General features: G+C 36.4%; 1 protein-coding gene across 6 annotated transcripts in view; it reads left to right on the top strand.

The window, feature by feature from the left end:
• The first annotated feature begins 895 nt into the window (after positions 1-895).
• Positions 896-16,164, top strand: part of rbm27 (RNA binding motif protein 27) — a 31,907-nt gene continuing 16,638 nt past the window's right edge. For 5 of the 6 annotated variants that reach the window (XM_067376364.1, XM_067376363.1, XM_067376360.1 and 2 more), the window contains exons 1-7: positions 897-1,091; positions 1,611-1,729; positions 1,836-1,954; positions 4,355-4,434; positions 6,627-6,823; positions 10,742-11,047; positions 14,106-14,324. In XM_067376364.1, coding sequence (XP_067232465.1) covers positions 1,033-1,091; positions 1,611-1,729; positions 1,836-1,954; positions 4,355-4,434; positions 6,627-6,823; positions 10,742-11,047; positions 14,106-14,324 — 1,099 coding nt within the window. In that variant the 5' untranslated portion in view covers positions 897-1,032. Of the gene's footprint in view, positions 1,092-1,610; positions 1,730-1,835; positions 1,955-4,354; positions 4,435-6,626; positions 6,824-10,741; positions 11,048-14,105; positions 14,325-16,164 lie in introns of all 6 variants that reach the window. The other variant, XM_067376361.1, reaches the window with a different exon arrangement.

The following is a 16,164-nucleotide window of genomic DNA, read 5'->3' as shown; positions in this document are numbered from 1 at the left end:
CGATCCCAGACGAGGAATAAGAGTCTTATCTAGAGAAACCATCACTCATTTTCTAAAAAAAATAACAAAACGCAGCCTAGCTCTCTTCTTCTTCTTCTCTATTACAATTCCGGCAGTGTAAACACTGCTAAGTTGAACTAGTTTGAACTAATTGTTATATACTTGCACTAGCATATTGTATATGACAATTTAGTTCAAACTTTGACCTGTGGAGGGCAGTAATACACTTAGCAGTGTCTACACTGCCAGAATTCTAATAGAGAAGAAGATGAGAGCTAGTTCAAGATGAGCAGTTATGGTTAAAATGTATATATATATATATATATATATATATATATATATATATATATATATATATATTTTTTTTTTTTTTTTTTTTTTTTTTTAAGAAAATGAGTGATGGTTTCTCTAGATAAGACCCTTATTTCTCATCTGGGATCGTGTAGAATGCTTTGAAGCTGCACTGAAATTGTAATTTTGACCTTCAACCGTTTGGAGGCCATTGAAGTCCACTGTATGGAGAAAAATCCTGGAATGTTTTCATCAAAAACCTTCATTTCTTTTCGACTGAAGAAAGAAAGACATGAACATTTTGGATGACATGGGGGTGAGTAAATTTTATCAGGACATTTTAATTTGAAAGTGAACTAACGTTAATCCTTTAAAGTAATAATTATTATAAAATAAATTACTAAAAGAAAGACAACAAAATAATAAACGAAAACCTAAAAATGATATAACCGTTGGAATTACAACATTAAACAGTTTTTTACTATTTTATATGTTTTGCGTTCAGTGTAGCGTCTCTAGGAAACGTTTTAGAACTAGTAACTATGGCATGTAAAAGCAGCTCTGTGATTGGCTGCCGCCGTTGCGCTGTGACGTTTCCCTGTGACGTTGCCGAGAACCTCCAGCAGCTTGTCCGCCGTGCCAGTGACTACAGAAGGCCCAGTGTGTGTTGTTAGACGATGCTAGTAGGAGTTGCGCATAAACACCCAGCCTTTTATCAGTATTAATCACTTGCGCGTCAGGATGATAATAGATAATGTTGACGCTCTGAAATCCTGGCTGGCTAAACTTCTTGAACCCATGTAAGTGATGAACAGTGACATTTGAAGCAGTGAAGCTAACTGGCGCTGCTAACATGCTAACACATTAGCTGGGTTTCAAATCACTTATCCGCGCTGCGAATAGATATCGTTTTCTTTGATTTTGTGTGTAAATGACAGTTCAATTGTGTTATGCTCATTTATAAGCTCCTAGTGTTCAGAAATCTAACACACCTCCTAGTTTGGACCATGTAGCAGGAAGCTAAGCTAAGAGGGTCTGCTGGCTGAGTGGGGTGGTCATCAAAACAGCCTGATAGTTTTCATAGATTGGGCCAAAAAAAAGGATCAGGCACAAGTTATTTTAGTTTTAGAGCCTTGGCATGTATGATCAGCAGGAAGGCCGTCAGTATGAGTTTGTTTTAGCTGACAGTTTATGTATTTATGTAGTGGATCCTAGCAGACCTCTTGGAAAAGCTGTTAGTAAACAACTAAGTGGTTGATGTTTTAGAAAACCTGCATGGATATACTTGACTTTTGGATTAAACCTGACATCTTTTACAGATGTGATGCTGACCCATCTGCACTGGCGAACTATGTTGTGGCTTTAGTAAAGAAGGATAAACCAGAGAAAGAGCTCAGAGCATTGTGTGCGGATCAGTTGGACGTGTTTCTTCAGAAAGGTATCAGTAAAAAGTCTTCACATCTCTGTGTAAATAAGTATGCAACTTGTATGCAGCTATTGGTGAATTCATGCCCTTTCTGATATTCATTTTTCATGTTTCACAGAGACTACAGGGTTTGTTGATAAACTCTTTGAATGTCTAACCACCAAAAATTATTTGGGAAATCCAGCTGCTAAAGAAGAAAGTAAAATCCCAGTGCAGAAGCTTGAAGAAAAGGAAGAGGTAATATAAAAAGAAATACAAAAACACAACTTTTTTTATTTTTATTTTTTTACTATTTCACTGATGTGCACATAAGTCAGGGTCATTTTTTTCTTTCTTACTATGAAAACTGTAGAATGTGTTTTAAACTATTTTTGGTTTATTCACTTCTTGCTATGTTTCCAAAGATAATTTACTTACATTTTTGTTGCTTTGCCAGTGTTCTCTTATCAAAACTACCTTTTCACATTCAGTTGACGTGTATATCTAGTGCATTATGACCGCTTCCTAGTTGTGACGAGATCTCGAGATTAAAATGTGACAAGATTTCTCGTCGAGGTGAAAAGTCTCGTGATATTGACATGACTGAGTGTGAGGGTGAAATTAGGATAGAATATGCCACCGCTGTTACATTTACATTACCTCCAGTGTCGTTTTGCTTTTTATAAAAATAACAACCATTTAATTCATTTGGATAATGGTCACTTCAATCCCATCCAGCATGAGCAGCAGAGTTGTACGAGTGCAGCAGGAATTCACTGATCACGTGATGAGATGACTGACAAGACCATGGTGGAGGATTAGCTGTGCAACAGAGCTTAGGCCCCGATATACTTCAAACAAAGTTCTTTTTCATTCTTCGTTTAGGAGTAAAACAAAGTTCGAAATTCGTCACCAGCGATATACTGTAATCGAACATCTGACGCCGCCCACACTGCTGAGAGCGACGGTTAGATGAATATGTAAATATGTGCTATACACTTTCGTCTCAGTAATAAATAAACACAAGAAAAATGAGAAAACTGCAAGCATTTTTTTATAGAAAGCATAAGAAAAGCGTCTGATCATAAAAACATTGGTATGTTAGCACGAGCTCTGTAAATTAGCACTCCAGTCACGTCATGTCTTCATATAGCACTTTATTCAATAGATTGCTTAAAATCAAGCAGCTTTACAGTATCAAACATGAAAAACGGTGTCATTGCCTCATTTCATCAGAAGCAAAACTTCATTTTGTACTATAAAGCGGCTATCCAGTGTGTTCATGTTTTCACCTGCGGAGATCTTACTTCAACAAACTCTACAGACAAAATGAGTCAGAGATTAGTTCCACGCGAATGAAGGCGGAGCCTCAGCGCACACCTCCTAGAACTTTTCCTGAAAGTAAGACGTTTTGAACTTCCAAAAAGAACACAAAATGAACTTCATTTTGGCTTGATTGTGTTTGAAATGACGTCACATCAGTTTGTTCTTCGATTTCGCTTGAAGTATATCGGGGCCTTAAGCATCTGATAAATGTCTTATCTTGTAGAATGCGCACTCAGCACTGCCGCTTCCTATTCACACCCTTCCTATTTGCTGTGTAGCTATAACCATCTCTTAAATCTGTATCATGCTTATAGAAAATTGGGTCTCTATTTGCACTTTGAATATTGAGAGAGTGCACTTACTGTTTGCACTTAATAAGTTTTAAAATTTGTGTCTTTTTTTTATTTTTTATTTCTATGATCAATTTGTGGAAAGGTTCAGTTAGGAGGAAAAAAGTTGTAGAAGCTCATAAATCATGTACAGTAAGGTCTGAAGAGACTCATGTGAAATCATAATCCAGTCATTTGAGTTTGTCAGAACCTTTTACAGTGCTTGAGTATTGTTGTCTTTTACTGTATATGATTATTCATACTCAGCAAGAAGAACTAAAAATATAGCTGCGAGCAGCGATGGCGGGCCCAAGCCCGATGGCTTCAGGGCAACTGCACAGCGGGCTATAGGCATTTAAAGTGGTTTAAATGCCTATTGGTTACGGTTTAAATGCCAAAAAAATCGTTGGTTTTAAATTTTAATGCACATAGTTTTATATATTTAGATATAAATATAAATAACAATGTAGTGCAATGTTACTTGTTCATCAACGAGACAGCGAAAGCATTTCTCCGCCCCCTCTCCCCGGCTCCATTCTGAGTTATTGAAATTTGGTACCGAATGACAAGACACTTTTCGATACTCGATAGTATCGAGGCAATTCGATCGGTACCTAAAAAGTATCGAGTTCGGTACCCAGACCTAGCTAAGGGTCTCAAAAGCATCCAAAATCAATATTAAAGTTTGATGCGTTGCCAAGGCAACAGTGTTTGAGATATCACAATTCCTTTCAAAGGACTACATCTGCAATGTTTTATCATTATTCTGATGAAGTTTGAAGTAAATCGGGTAAAAATAAGAGATGAATGATTACAAGATGATTAATTAAAACATTTCGAATGCACCTGCAGACTATTTTTCTAGGTCTTCTGCAGGTTTCTTAAAAATACTGTGTAAAAAATCTCATCTCGTTTTCGTGAACTCAATCTCGTGTCTCGTCACACCCCTAGTAAATGCATAGATAAATAGTATTTATATGAATACAATAACATTTGTTTTCAGACTGGTCATGTTGAAGATGATCGGGATAACAGAAGAAGAAGAAGCCCCTTAAGGAATCGTTCAGACTTCAATGAAACAAGGTTGGTCCCCAAGAGCCGCATCTTTATTCTTCTGTTTGTGTGTTGACAGATTTTCTTCATATATTTTAAACTTTACATATAGGATAAGGTTACAGATATGCTTTTTTCCCCATTGTTTTGTGTGGGTGTTAAACATTCTCAGTTGTCTGTCTGGTTTGTCTTCTTTCGCCTTTTAGTGTACACTGTTTTCTGCAACTAGCAAACAAAACAAAACAAAACAGTAGCGGTTGCGGTGATGGTATTGCATGGTTTTATATATACACACACATACAGATGAGCCAAAACATTATGATCACCTGCCTAATATGCTGTCAGTCCTCCATGTGCTGCCAAAACACCACCAATGAGCATGAACAAGAGCCCTGAAGATGTCCTGTGCTTTCTGGCACCAAGATGTTTGCAGCAGATCCTTCATGTCCTGTACATTGTGGGGTGAAACCGCTTTGGATCTAATTTGTTGGTCTAGCACATCCCACAGATGCTCAATTCGATAAAGATCTGGAGAATTTTGAGAATCTGAATTCTTCATCATGTTCCTCAATCCATTCCTGAACAATATGTGCATTATTCATCCATCAGGGAATACCAGTGTTATGAAAGGGCTTACTTGGTCTGCAACAATGTTTCGGTAGGTGGCATGTGTCAAATTTATATCCACATTAATGGTCAAACCCAGGGTTTCCCAGCAGAACGTTGCCCACATTATCACACTCCCTCCCCCAGCTTGTCATCGTCCCACAGTGATCCTGGTGCCGTCACTTCCTCAGATAAACAGTGCACTTGTACACAGCCGCCCACTTGTAAAAGAAAATGGGACTCGTCAGACCAGGCTACTTTCTTCCACTGCTCCAAGGTCCAGTTCTGACACTCACATGCCCAATGTAAGCACTTTCGAAGGTGGACAGGGTTCATCATAGGGCCTCTGATTGATCTGCAGCCTTATATGCACTGTGTTGACACATTCCTCTCATAACCATCATTAAACTTTTTTGTGATTTGTGCCACAGTAGTTGGCTTCTGTTAGCTCGGACCAGACTGGATAGTCTTTTGGCAATTTTCCACTGAAGTTGGTAAGGTTTGGCTTGCCACGGCTCAGCTCGTTTTGGCTTGGTTTGCTTTTCCACTGCAGTTTAGTACCGCTTTAAAGTGGGTGGGATTATAGACTGAATGTTACAGTTTCTATCTGATTCTGATTCTCTCTGAACAATCAGTGATCTGCAGCGTTTACACGTCATATTTTAGTATCGATACGGCTCACTTGGAACTTCAGCCAAGGTGGTACTATTTAAGTGAGCCGTACCATTCTGTACTGAGCCGTCCGATGCAATGGAAAAGTGCCATTGTTGCCCCCGTGTATCGATAAACCTCAGCACCCAGCGCCCTGTCGCTGGTTTGTGGTTTGTGACTCCTTGGACATTGTTGGTAAATTCTCACCGCTTTTAACTGAGAGCAACACACTCTTGCTGTTTCAGAGATACTCAGTTGCCTTGCAATTACAATTTGACTCTTGTCAAAGTCTCTCAGATCTTTATTCCTGGCCATTTCTACTGCATCCAACACATGGTTTTGAGAACTGATGGTTCGCTTACCATCTATTCTACCCACAGCTTAATATGTGGCCTTGATCAACGATATTCGCTTCACCTGTGACTGGTCATAATGTTTTGGCTCATATAATATATATAATATATTTAAAATAACGGTTTTATATCTGAATATATTTTAACGTAATTTATTCCTGTGATCAAAGCTGAATTTTCAGCATCATTACTCCAGTCTTCAGTGTCACATGATCCTTCAGAAATCATTCTAATATGCTGATTTGCTGCTCAAGAAACATTTCTTACTGTTATTAATGTTGAAAGTAGTTGTGCACTTAATATTTTTGGTTGAAACCTTGGTACATTTTATTCAGGATTCTTTGAATTTTTTCTTCCACAAAGTTCAATTGAACAGCATTTGAAACATAAATTGTGTTGGTGTTTACTGTTTACTTTTCAGTGTGATAAATCATGCATCTTTTTTTTTTTTAATGAAAAAATCTTACTAAACCCAAACTCTTTAAAATAAGTGTAAATGGTGCTTAAAGTATACCATAGTATGTGTCCGAAACCCTGACACGAGGCATTGTCCGATTATATCGAATTCAGACCCTTATCAGTGACGCACAGTATCTGTACGTCTCACCTCAGGGCTAGAGATGACCGCAGGAGAGACGACCGTAAGCGGCGGGAACTGGACCGTCACGGGAAGAGCGGAGATTCATACCGGGAGCGACATGAGCGACGAGGAGGAAGCTCACGGGGGAGAAGCTACAGTCGCAGCAGGAGTCGTAGCCGCAGCAGCAGCCGTGGAAAGAGCAGAGAAAGAGAGCACAATCCGAGGAGAGGTAATAATGACCATCTCAAATCACTTCCTACACATTACTTTCACCTATACTTGTTTATTTGTGTGAAACAGAGGAGTTCTTAGAAATGGATTTAATGGTTAATCTGTCAGTAACGTAAAGCAATTTTTTTTTGTCCAGAAATATTATTTTAGTGATAAATACATAAATGAAATGTACACATAAAAGTACATGAATACACCTCTGTATAATGATCATTTATTTTGCTATTTATTCGGGGTATAAAATAAAATAAAAAGTCAGTGATGTCACTGTCCTGTAGAGCTGCACGATTAATCGTTAAAAGATCAGTCTCATTCCTAAATGACAACGATTCGCCTGTCTATATTAGGGTAGGAACCACGTGAAATTGCACTTGAACACACCAAAAGAACTACAGCCGACTGTCAGCCAGCATAAGGAGACTATTTTTTTTTTCAGATATATTTGTCTATATTTGTAAGTCAGAAAGGGTGACCAGCACTGCAGATACACAGACTGTAAACAAAGCAGTGCTTACTGTTTTGAATATCATTGATGCGGATCACTTTCTGTATTCCATTCAGCTCACATTAATATTAAATATTCGCCCAGGAACACTCAGGTACATGACATAAAATTAGAACAGCATTCTGTCTATACCACCTTGACTTGTTTGCTCACTGCTTTGCTATTATTCTCACGTTTCGACTCATTCACTAAACTGAACAGCCAATCAGAGTTCTTTCTCTCGGCCAGTGGCCAGATGCTGATTCTACATGCTGAACAGATGCAGAAGAACACAGCGGGAAAACTTAGTCAACGACACTTAAAAAACGGTCCGATGCTGCCCGATGGCTTGGTGTGTCCCGGGCTTTAAACCTTTGACAAAATCATAGCAGAACATTCAAATCTGCGTTGGTGCTGCTGCTGATCTAGAGAGAGCAGTTGTCATAGGCATGAAACAGCGTCACAAACAGTTTTTTTTTTAACCACACAGTATCATTATTTCTGTATTCATATTATCAGATAAGTACTGGGATAAAAGTTTATAGTTATATAGATATAAACACTGATGTCTCCTGTAGCGATCATAAAAAAGCAAATCAAATTTTGAAAGTAACATGGCACTTCAAATAACGATTGTATCAATTACATTATTACACCAGTAGGTGGTGACAAGTGACTGCTAAAAATGTATTTGTCACCGAATCGTTCATTCAAGAGATTTGTTCAAAAACGCAGATTCATCCAGTATTGAAACGAGAAGTCCTCATGAGTGAGTCATTGAATCAATCATTTCAAACTGATTTTTTTTTTAAATAATTAATTAAAATTAAACATTTTTAAATAGACTGTAGCAATTAACATTTGTCAGAACCTCTAGTAAATTACATGTTTTGTTTAGTTGTCTGTTCATAATCATGGAATCGTGATTTTTATAAAAAAATAAATAAAATAAAAATAAAATAAAATCATGATTCCCAATTTCTCCATAATTGTGCAGTTCTATTGTCCTGATATCAAAAAGCCTATTTAATTTTTTTTTTTTTTTTTTTTTTAAAGAAAACCTTAAAGGTGCTCTATGTAAGTTTTTGACACTACTAAAGCATAAAAATACCATAATATGTTTGCAGATATTTATTAAACATGCTCAGTTCACATATTCGTTTCTCTGAAAACCATGGCTACAGCAGTGTTAATTTTGACAGCAAATTTTGATTTAGTTTTAGTCATAGTCTTTTGACTAAAATGCCATTTAGTTTTAGTCATATTTTAGTCATTGGAAATTGTTTTAGTTTTAGTCTAGTTTTAGTCGACTAAATATCATAAGATTTTAGTCGACTAAATCTACAGTAGAATTAGTCGACTAAAATCTAATTTAGTTAAATTGTAAGCATTAAGCATTTCCAATAAAAATGCTTCCACAGATCCAATACACTGATATAGGTACATCTGATATTCCCCAAACTGTTTATGTTCACCCAACTGTACTTTGCTCACCAAAGCGGACGGTTTTTGACCGTTCAAGTGCAAAAACACGTGAAAGAGCAAAATTCAGTACTTTTCAGGGATTGACACACTTATCATTGAGGTAGGCTACTATTATAGATTTCATTTAAAAAAAAAATTAGATTTGATTTTTAGTTTTTCCTGCTTTCATTGTAATTTTAGTTAAAAGTTTTAGTAATTTTTTGTTTATGTCTTTTAGTTTTTGCTTTTAAATGTCTATAACTTTTTATTTTTTGTTTATTTTAATACCTCAGGTTAAGCTAAAGCTTAGAAACTATTAAGTTTACATTTTTATAAGTTTACATTTTTATATATTTATCTTTTATTTCAGTTAATGTTTATTTAAAGTAATGAAGATTTCTTTGGTTTTAGGTTTAGTTAACTATAATAACTACTTTAATAACTATAATACTTGTAAAATATATTGAATAATGTGTCAAATAATGTTCTTAGTCTTTCCTTCCTGTGACAGAAGATACAGTAGTTTACTATGAATTAAACAAATAAATTAAATACAGTTTATTGTTTAAACAAAATAACAATAATGACCAGGAAAAAAATAATAATTATAAACCATCCCGAAATACACCGTGACTCTTATTCTGAAATGTCTGCAGTCTGCACTGTAGCAGGCTGCTCATGAGGGAGATAAATATGCATTCTTTCAACCGTCTAGAACATGCTACCATATAAACATTGTGTAGTAAACATTGTCATAATTCATCAACATTAGCTTATAAGCAATCGGATGGCATAAATGTGCGCTATTCATTAATTGCGCAGCAGTCAGATGTGCTGCTGCACGAGCCTGTAGAGCGCGCAACAGCGTCGCGTTTCCCGCGGTTAGATCAGCACATTACAGTTCAAATGTGCGCATCTTCCACACAGGACAGCAGTCCTGACTGGATATCTTCCCAAATCGTCCCTCTCTTTCATTTTCGTCTCGTTTTTATTCGTTGACGAAAATTAGAGTAGATTTTAGTCATAGTTTTAGTCATTCAAAACGCATTTTTATTTAGTCATCGTCTCGTTTTCGTCCGTGAAAAAATGTCATTGACGAAAATTATGACGAAAATTATTCGTCAACGAAATTAACACTGGGCTACAGCCAGTTATTTTACTTTGGAATTTGTGTTCCGTGTCGGAATTTCTGTTTTTGTTTCGGTCTGTGCAAGACCGCACGTTGCCAATTTACCCAATAGTATTTCTCCACCCCGGGTTGCCAGTTGCCGGAAAACACATGCAGCGAATTGCAGCCATGGAAGCTAGCAAACAAACTGGGTCAAAGATCGCAGATTTTACCCGACCTAAAAAGCCTCAGCATCTCATCATAAATCAATAAATCAACGAATTATCTTACTGTGTGCAAGTCTCCTCACCTTCCAATGTCAATTGAGCTCACTCCTGCTGCGTGCCTTCAAACTGACAACTCATGAGAGCGAGGAGTCTGAGGAGGGGGCGGGGCAAACAATAGTTTGAATTTGGACTGCAGTACCCATTTCAACCACTAGCTGTCATTCTTACATAGAGCACCTTTAAGTGCTTTGGCATACTCATTTGTTTTTATTTAATTGGAAATGGCTTATTAAAGCTTATTAATATTTTAAGAAAAAAAACACATTGTATCATAATCATGTGGTGCAAACAACATAGCTTTTTTTTTTAAAAATGTTTACACATGAGTCTTTTTTTACATTTATGTGTGAATATGAAAAAAAGTTGCTCGTTGGTTATGCCCTATGATATTTTTAGTCATTAATTTTTAATCGAAGAGTTGTCACTTCTATTTTAAAGTAGAATTTTAAAAGATTTTTCATTTTTTGTTTTATTACTGTGGGCATTCTTATTTGTCATTGAGTGTTCTATTAATCAAACAATAATATTGACAAGAATCAACAAATGAATCATTTCAAATGTGCTTTCTTTCAGCCGAGCACAGATCCAAATTTGAGCAGGAGCGGAAGGATGCAGAGCCTTACAACCCATCCTCTGCCCACATGGGTAACCCACACCACCAGCAGACCCATCCACCCCCCCTGCTACCTCTGCCCCTTCCTCAGCACCAGTTCCCCTCCTCAGGGAGCCCCTCTGTCCCCAATGCCGTAACCGTGGTAGCACCGGCTCACCTGCCCGACAGCACTACAGAGAGCTGGTCCACATACTTCACCAACCACAAAGACGGCAAGACGTTCAACAAGAGCAGCACACTCAAACACCGCTGCAGAGACTACGACGGTAAGTCTGAATTCACTTTTGTCACAATTTTGGTGTGATTATGCTTGTGTGACAAAATGAAGACCAAGCTATTGCTATTTTTTTTTTTTTATGTTAAACCTAACATTTTGTGAAATGTTTCGCTTAAAGTGTGCTTGTGCTTTCGGTCTTGAATAATTGCCACTTGGTTAGATTTTTCTGCGTTTTAATAATTGAGGTCCAGATAGGTTTTGCAGTAGGTCTGCTGGATTATGGCAAAAATCACAATGACGATTATTTTGGTAAATATTGAAATCATGATTATGTAACATGATTATTGGTGGTGATATGATCAAAGCCTTATTTCATTATATGAGCAATTTTAAATATCAGTGAAATTTCACAATTATCATCACTTCAGCAAAAACTAATACTAGGTTAAATTATTTAAGTAAAAGATCCTCAAAACAGTTACAGAAGACAAGTAAACTGGCAGCAATGCAATGAGAACAAAGAAACGAATTACAAACATAACTGACAAATAAAAACAACAGAACAAAAATGCAAATGAAATAAACTGCTTTAAGTTTTTCAGGAAGATGTACTAACAGTGGTATTTAGATATAGACAGCAGAAATTGAATAAAGTAATCAAATGTAAAATAACACTGTTGTATACATTAAATAGACTAATCCTTATTAAAACTACAAAAATTATTCATTGTCTTTGTCTGTTGTTGTTTGATTAATATTAAAGAGATAGCTCATCCAAAAATGAAAATTACCCCATGATTTCCTCACCCTGAAGCCATCCTTTGTGTATAGGACTTTCTTTCAGACAAATACAATTGGAGTTATATTAAATAATGTCCTGGCTCTTCCAAGCTTTATAGTGGCAGTGAATAGAGGATGAGATTTTGAAGCCCAAAAAAGTGCATCCATCATCATAGAAGATAACCACACAGCTCTGGGGATCAATAAAGGCCTTCTGAAGCAAAGCGATGCTTTTGTGTAAGAAAAATATCTATATTGAAACTTTATAAACTAAAATAACTAGCTTCTGACAGATGGCCGTACGCATCTTTTTAAGAGTGAATTCTGAAGGTATGACATATTGATGAACGCAGAATGATGCAGAGGATAGAGCAAAACAAAACACTGGTCAAGTCTAAAATGAGAATTTTTAAAGAGAAATGTTGGAGGATTTCGATATAAGAGAAGAGTAGCTTCAGTTTGTTTGTTGCCCAGCCCTATTTGTTTGAACCACGAGAGGTGTCAAAGCTTACACTACTCCTACATTGCGTCAAAGGTTACTCTTTTAGCATAAGCCGATGTGCGTACAGCCATCTACTGGAACGGATGCTAGTTATTTTACTTTTAAAATATATATATATATTTTTATTTTTTGTTTACAAACACTTTGCTCTGCTTCAGAAGGCCCTTATTAACTGGGTAACCTTTATTAACCTTTATTTTTGGGTAAACTAACCCTTTAAAGGGTTAGTTCACCCAAAAGTGAAAATAATGTAATTTATTACTCACTCTCATGTCATTCCACACCCGTAAGACCTTCATTAATCTTCAGAACACAAATTAAGATATTTTTGTTGAAATCCGATGGCTCTGTGAGGCCTGTATATCCAGCAATGACATTTCCTCTCTCAAGATCCATAAAGGTACTAAAAACATATTTAAATCCGTTCATGTGAGTTCAGTGGTTCAATATTAATATTATAAAGCGACAAGAATACTTTTTCTGTGCCAAAATAACTTTTCAACAATATAGTGATGGGCCGATTTCAAAACACTGCTTAGGAGCTTTACGAATCAAATCAGTGACTTGAAATCAGCCCATCACTATACTGTTGAAAAGTCGTTGTTTTTTTGGCGCACAAAAATATTCTCGTCTCTTTATAATATTAAGGTAGAACTACTGAACTGTTTTAAATATGTCTTTAGTAGCTTTATGGATCTTGAGAGAGGAAATGTCACTGCTGTGAATGCAGGCCTCACTGAGCCATCGGATTTAATCCGATGAAAATATCTTAAAAGATATTAAAAATAGATATTAAAAATATCTTAATTTGTGTTCCAAAGATGAATGAAGGCCTTACGGGTGTGGAACAACATGAGGGTGAGTAATTAATGACATTAGATTTAGACAGCAGATTTATTAGCCTGCTGTCACATTAGGAGCTGCATGGATCCATTATACTGTTACACATGCGTTTTCTCTCTCAACTGTTTACAATCATTTAAGACGTAACCGTAAACCGTGTTTATGAGGATACTCGCCAAAACCGCATTTCGACATTTTTGTGTATAGGCTATTTGATAGTCTTAGAGCATGCGCACAGAAAGCAACAGTAGACTGCATTTTACAACACTCACCTATTTGGCTGATTTAGATGTTAATTTTGGCTTAGGAAGGAAAGGATGTGCACTAGGCGGAATGTGGCAACGGCATAATAATCGGTTTACTTCGATTATCTTGTTTTGATAATCATTGGAACCCAAAATCGAAATTGAAAAGTCAGTTAAGATTAATCGCACAGCCCTTTTTGCAACCACTGGATGTCTCTAAAATCAAAGTCAAATGATGTATAACACTTCAGAAACACATCGAAGTGTCTTGATATTCTCTAAGGACACATTTTACTCTTCAGGGTGTCTGTTTTTAAAGCGTCACTAATGACTGTGGTGTAACTCACTGCGTGGCCTTATGGGAATGGCATTATACCTGCAGAGTTTATATTTACTACCCTGTCTTTCTGGAGCTGGGGTATTTTTCACACTGGTGGGAGTTGGAGAAGAGCGTCCACAGGGATGATTGCGGGGTGGATGGTTAGCTCGATTGTGTAATGATCTTACTAAAGAAACTGATTTGGCACGTAGACGAGAGAGATGTGACTGTGCATACAGCACTGTTTACGTGAAGCAAACTCCACAGAAGAGAGACCTCAGTAAAACATAACCAGAAGTTCACGTTGACTAGTAGTTCCACCTCAAGGACAACATATATCACACAATCCTCATATTTCTGCTTTTCAGAAAGACTGTTGTGATGTTGATTTAATAAAAAAAAATCGTTTTGTTTGCAGAGAAAGGATTTTGTATACGAGGTGATCTCTGTCCTTTTGACCACGGTAATGACCCTCTGATTGTGGATGACGTCACACTTCCTACCATGATCCCGTTTCCACCACCACCAAGCCTGCCACGGATGCCCATGCCGCCTATGACTGAACCTCCTCCTGGCATGCCCATGCCTCTCCCTCCCCACGGACAGCCCCCGCCTCCAGGCATCTACCCCATGCCAGGTAAGTGTCGTTTTGAGTTCAGCATGCTAGACTAGGTTTTTCAGTTAAGTTATATTATGTAAACTGAAAAAAAAAGAAGAAAAAATGCTAGCTAAGAGAAAATTAAATGTAACGAAAATTAAACATTTTATCAAACTTTGATAATTGCCTTAATCGATTAAACATCTGAGAAGCTGGTGATTTAAATTGCATTTTATAAAAATTGCCTGTCAAGTTTAAAATATATATTACATCAGCATATGAGAGTCAAATTGGACGACTACAGGGACTCGTCTCAAGATCACTCATTTAACAGTTCATCTGTTGCCAAAATTACGAGAGAAAATAAATCTGTCAAGAATAGAAAATTATTCAAAATATTTTTCAATTTTCAATTGGAAAATAACTATTTCAGTGGGGTATTTATGTGTTTTTTATGTATCATTATTAATTTAGCATTGTAATTGTTTTATATTTATATCATATTGTATAGCTGCACAATTAATCATCAAAAGATTGCGATCACGATTCAAACACCCACTCAATCTTATTCCTAAATGACAACAATTAATGTCTGTCTATTAAACCTTTGACAAGTACGATCATAACTCATTCAAATCTGTTTTCGCGCTGCCGCTGAGCCAGAGAGAACAGTTATCATGTGTATGAGTGAGTCATTTAATCATTCATTCAAACTGATTCTTTTAAAGAATTCATTCAATTATTATTATTATTTTTTTTTTTTAATAGACTGCAGCAATTAAAGGTACAATTTGTGATATTTTTTTCCGCTAGAGGTCGCTATAAGCCTATTCAAAACAAAGGCGTAGTATGATGACGCCAAGTTTTAGAGCGGAAACTTGGGACATGTGGTCTCTAACTCAACGGACGGTGCAAAAGAATAGGGATTAGAGTCTGGAAGAACTCATGTTCGTGTATGCGATTATTAACGTTACTGTAGTATGAAGCAGATCAGGACCGAGTGTTGTGGAGCTGAACGAGGAGCTGGAGCGATTGATCAACACACGCCTCACGAGCAGCGGGACTTTTATTATGAAACAGTCACCGGCGCCGCTTCCGCTTTTCCGGTCATGAGTTTACGGGAGCTGTCCTTGTCGACAGAACCAGTGGCAGATGGTAAACAGTAATTATGTTCCATAAATAAGTAACACAATCCACCATAAAACGTGCAAGAAGTAAATAAGGAACTGCTTGAAGCAAGCTAGTGGTTTGCTGGACGCTAGACTCTACTTCCGCATTTGTCCACGACACTGTTGTCATGTGGTTTCTACGTCAGTAAAGGCGGTAACAAAGGTAACTGACGTCATTGACAGGCGACTGCACTGCCCCGTGTCACTGTTTAGAATGGGAATTTTCTCATGATTTACAAGTAGTTGAAAACATTAGAGATACTGTTTGTAATCAGCTGGACAAAATATATAACACTAGCCTTGTGGTTTTTGGATATTTTACTGCAAAAAATTTACATATTGTACCTTTAACCTCTTGTAAATTACATTATTTTATTTGTCTGTTCAGAGAATCATGGGAGAAGCATGATCTGTATTTAAATAAAAAAAAAATCTCGATTTATCCAGAATTATGCCGCTCTAATATATTTGTTGTATTATATGATTAATTTGTGCTTTTTTAATTGATTTTAAAATCTTAAAAAGGTCAATGTAATTTCATTTTATTTATTAATTATTTATTCTTTTAATTTATTTGTCAGTATTGAATGTTAAATTTAAGTTAATTTGTTTACTTTGTATTAAAAATATACATAATTTCAATTAAATTTTTTAATCTTTATGGATTAAAAAATTTGAAATATATCATATTTTTATTTGTGATTGATAAA

This window comes from Chanodichthys erythropterus, chromosome 22 (genome assembly GCF_024489055.1).
Source record: "Chanodichthys erythropterus isolate Z2021 chromosome 22, ASM2448905v1, whole genome shotgun sequence".
In the NCBI taxonomy this organism is placed as follows: Eukaryota; Metazoa; Chordata; class Actinopteri; order Cypriniformes; family Xenocyprididae; genus Chanodichthys; species Chanodichthys erythropterus.
The sequence above is the reverse complement of the archived record's forward strand: the minus strand, read 5'-3'. Positions and strand labels throughout refer to the sequence as shown.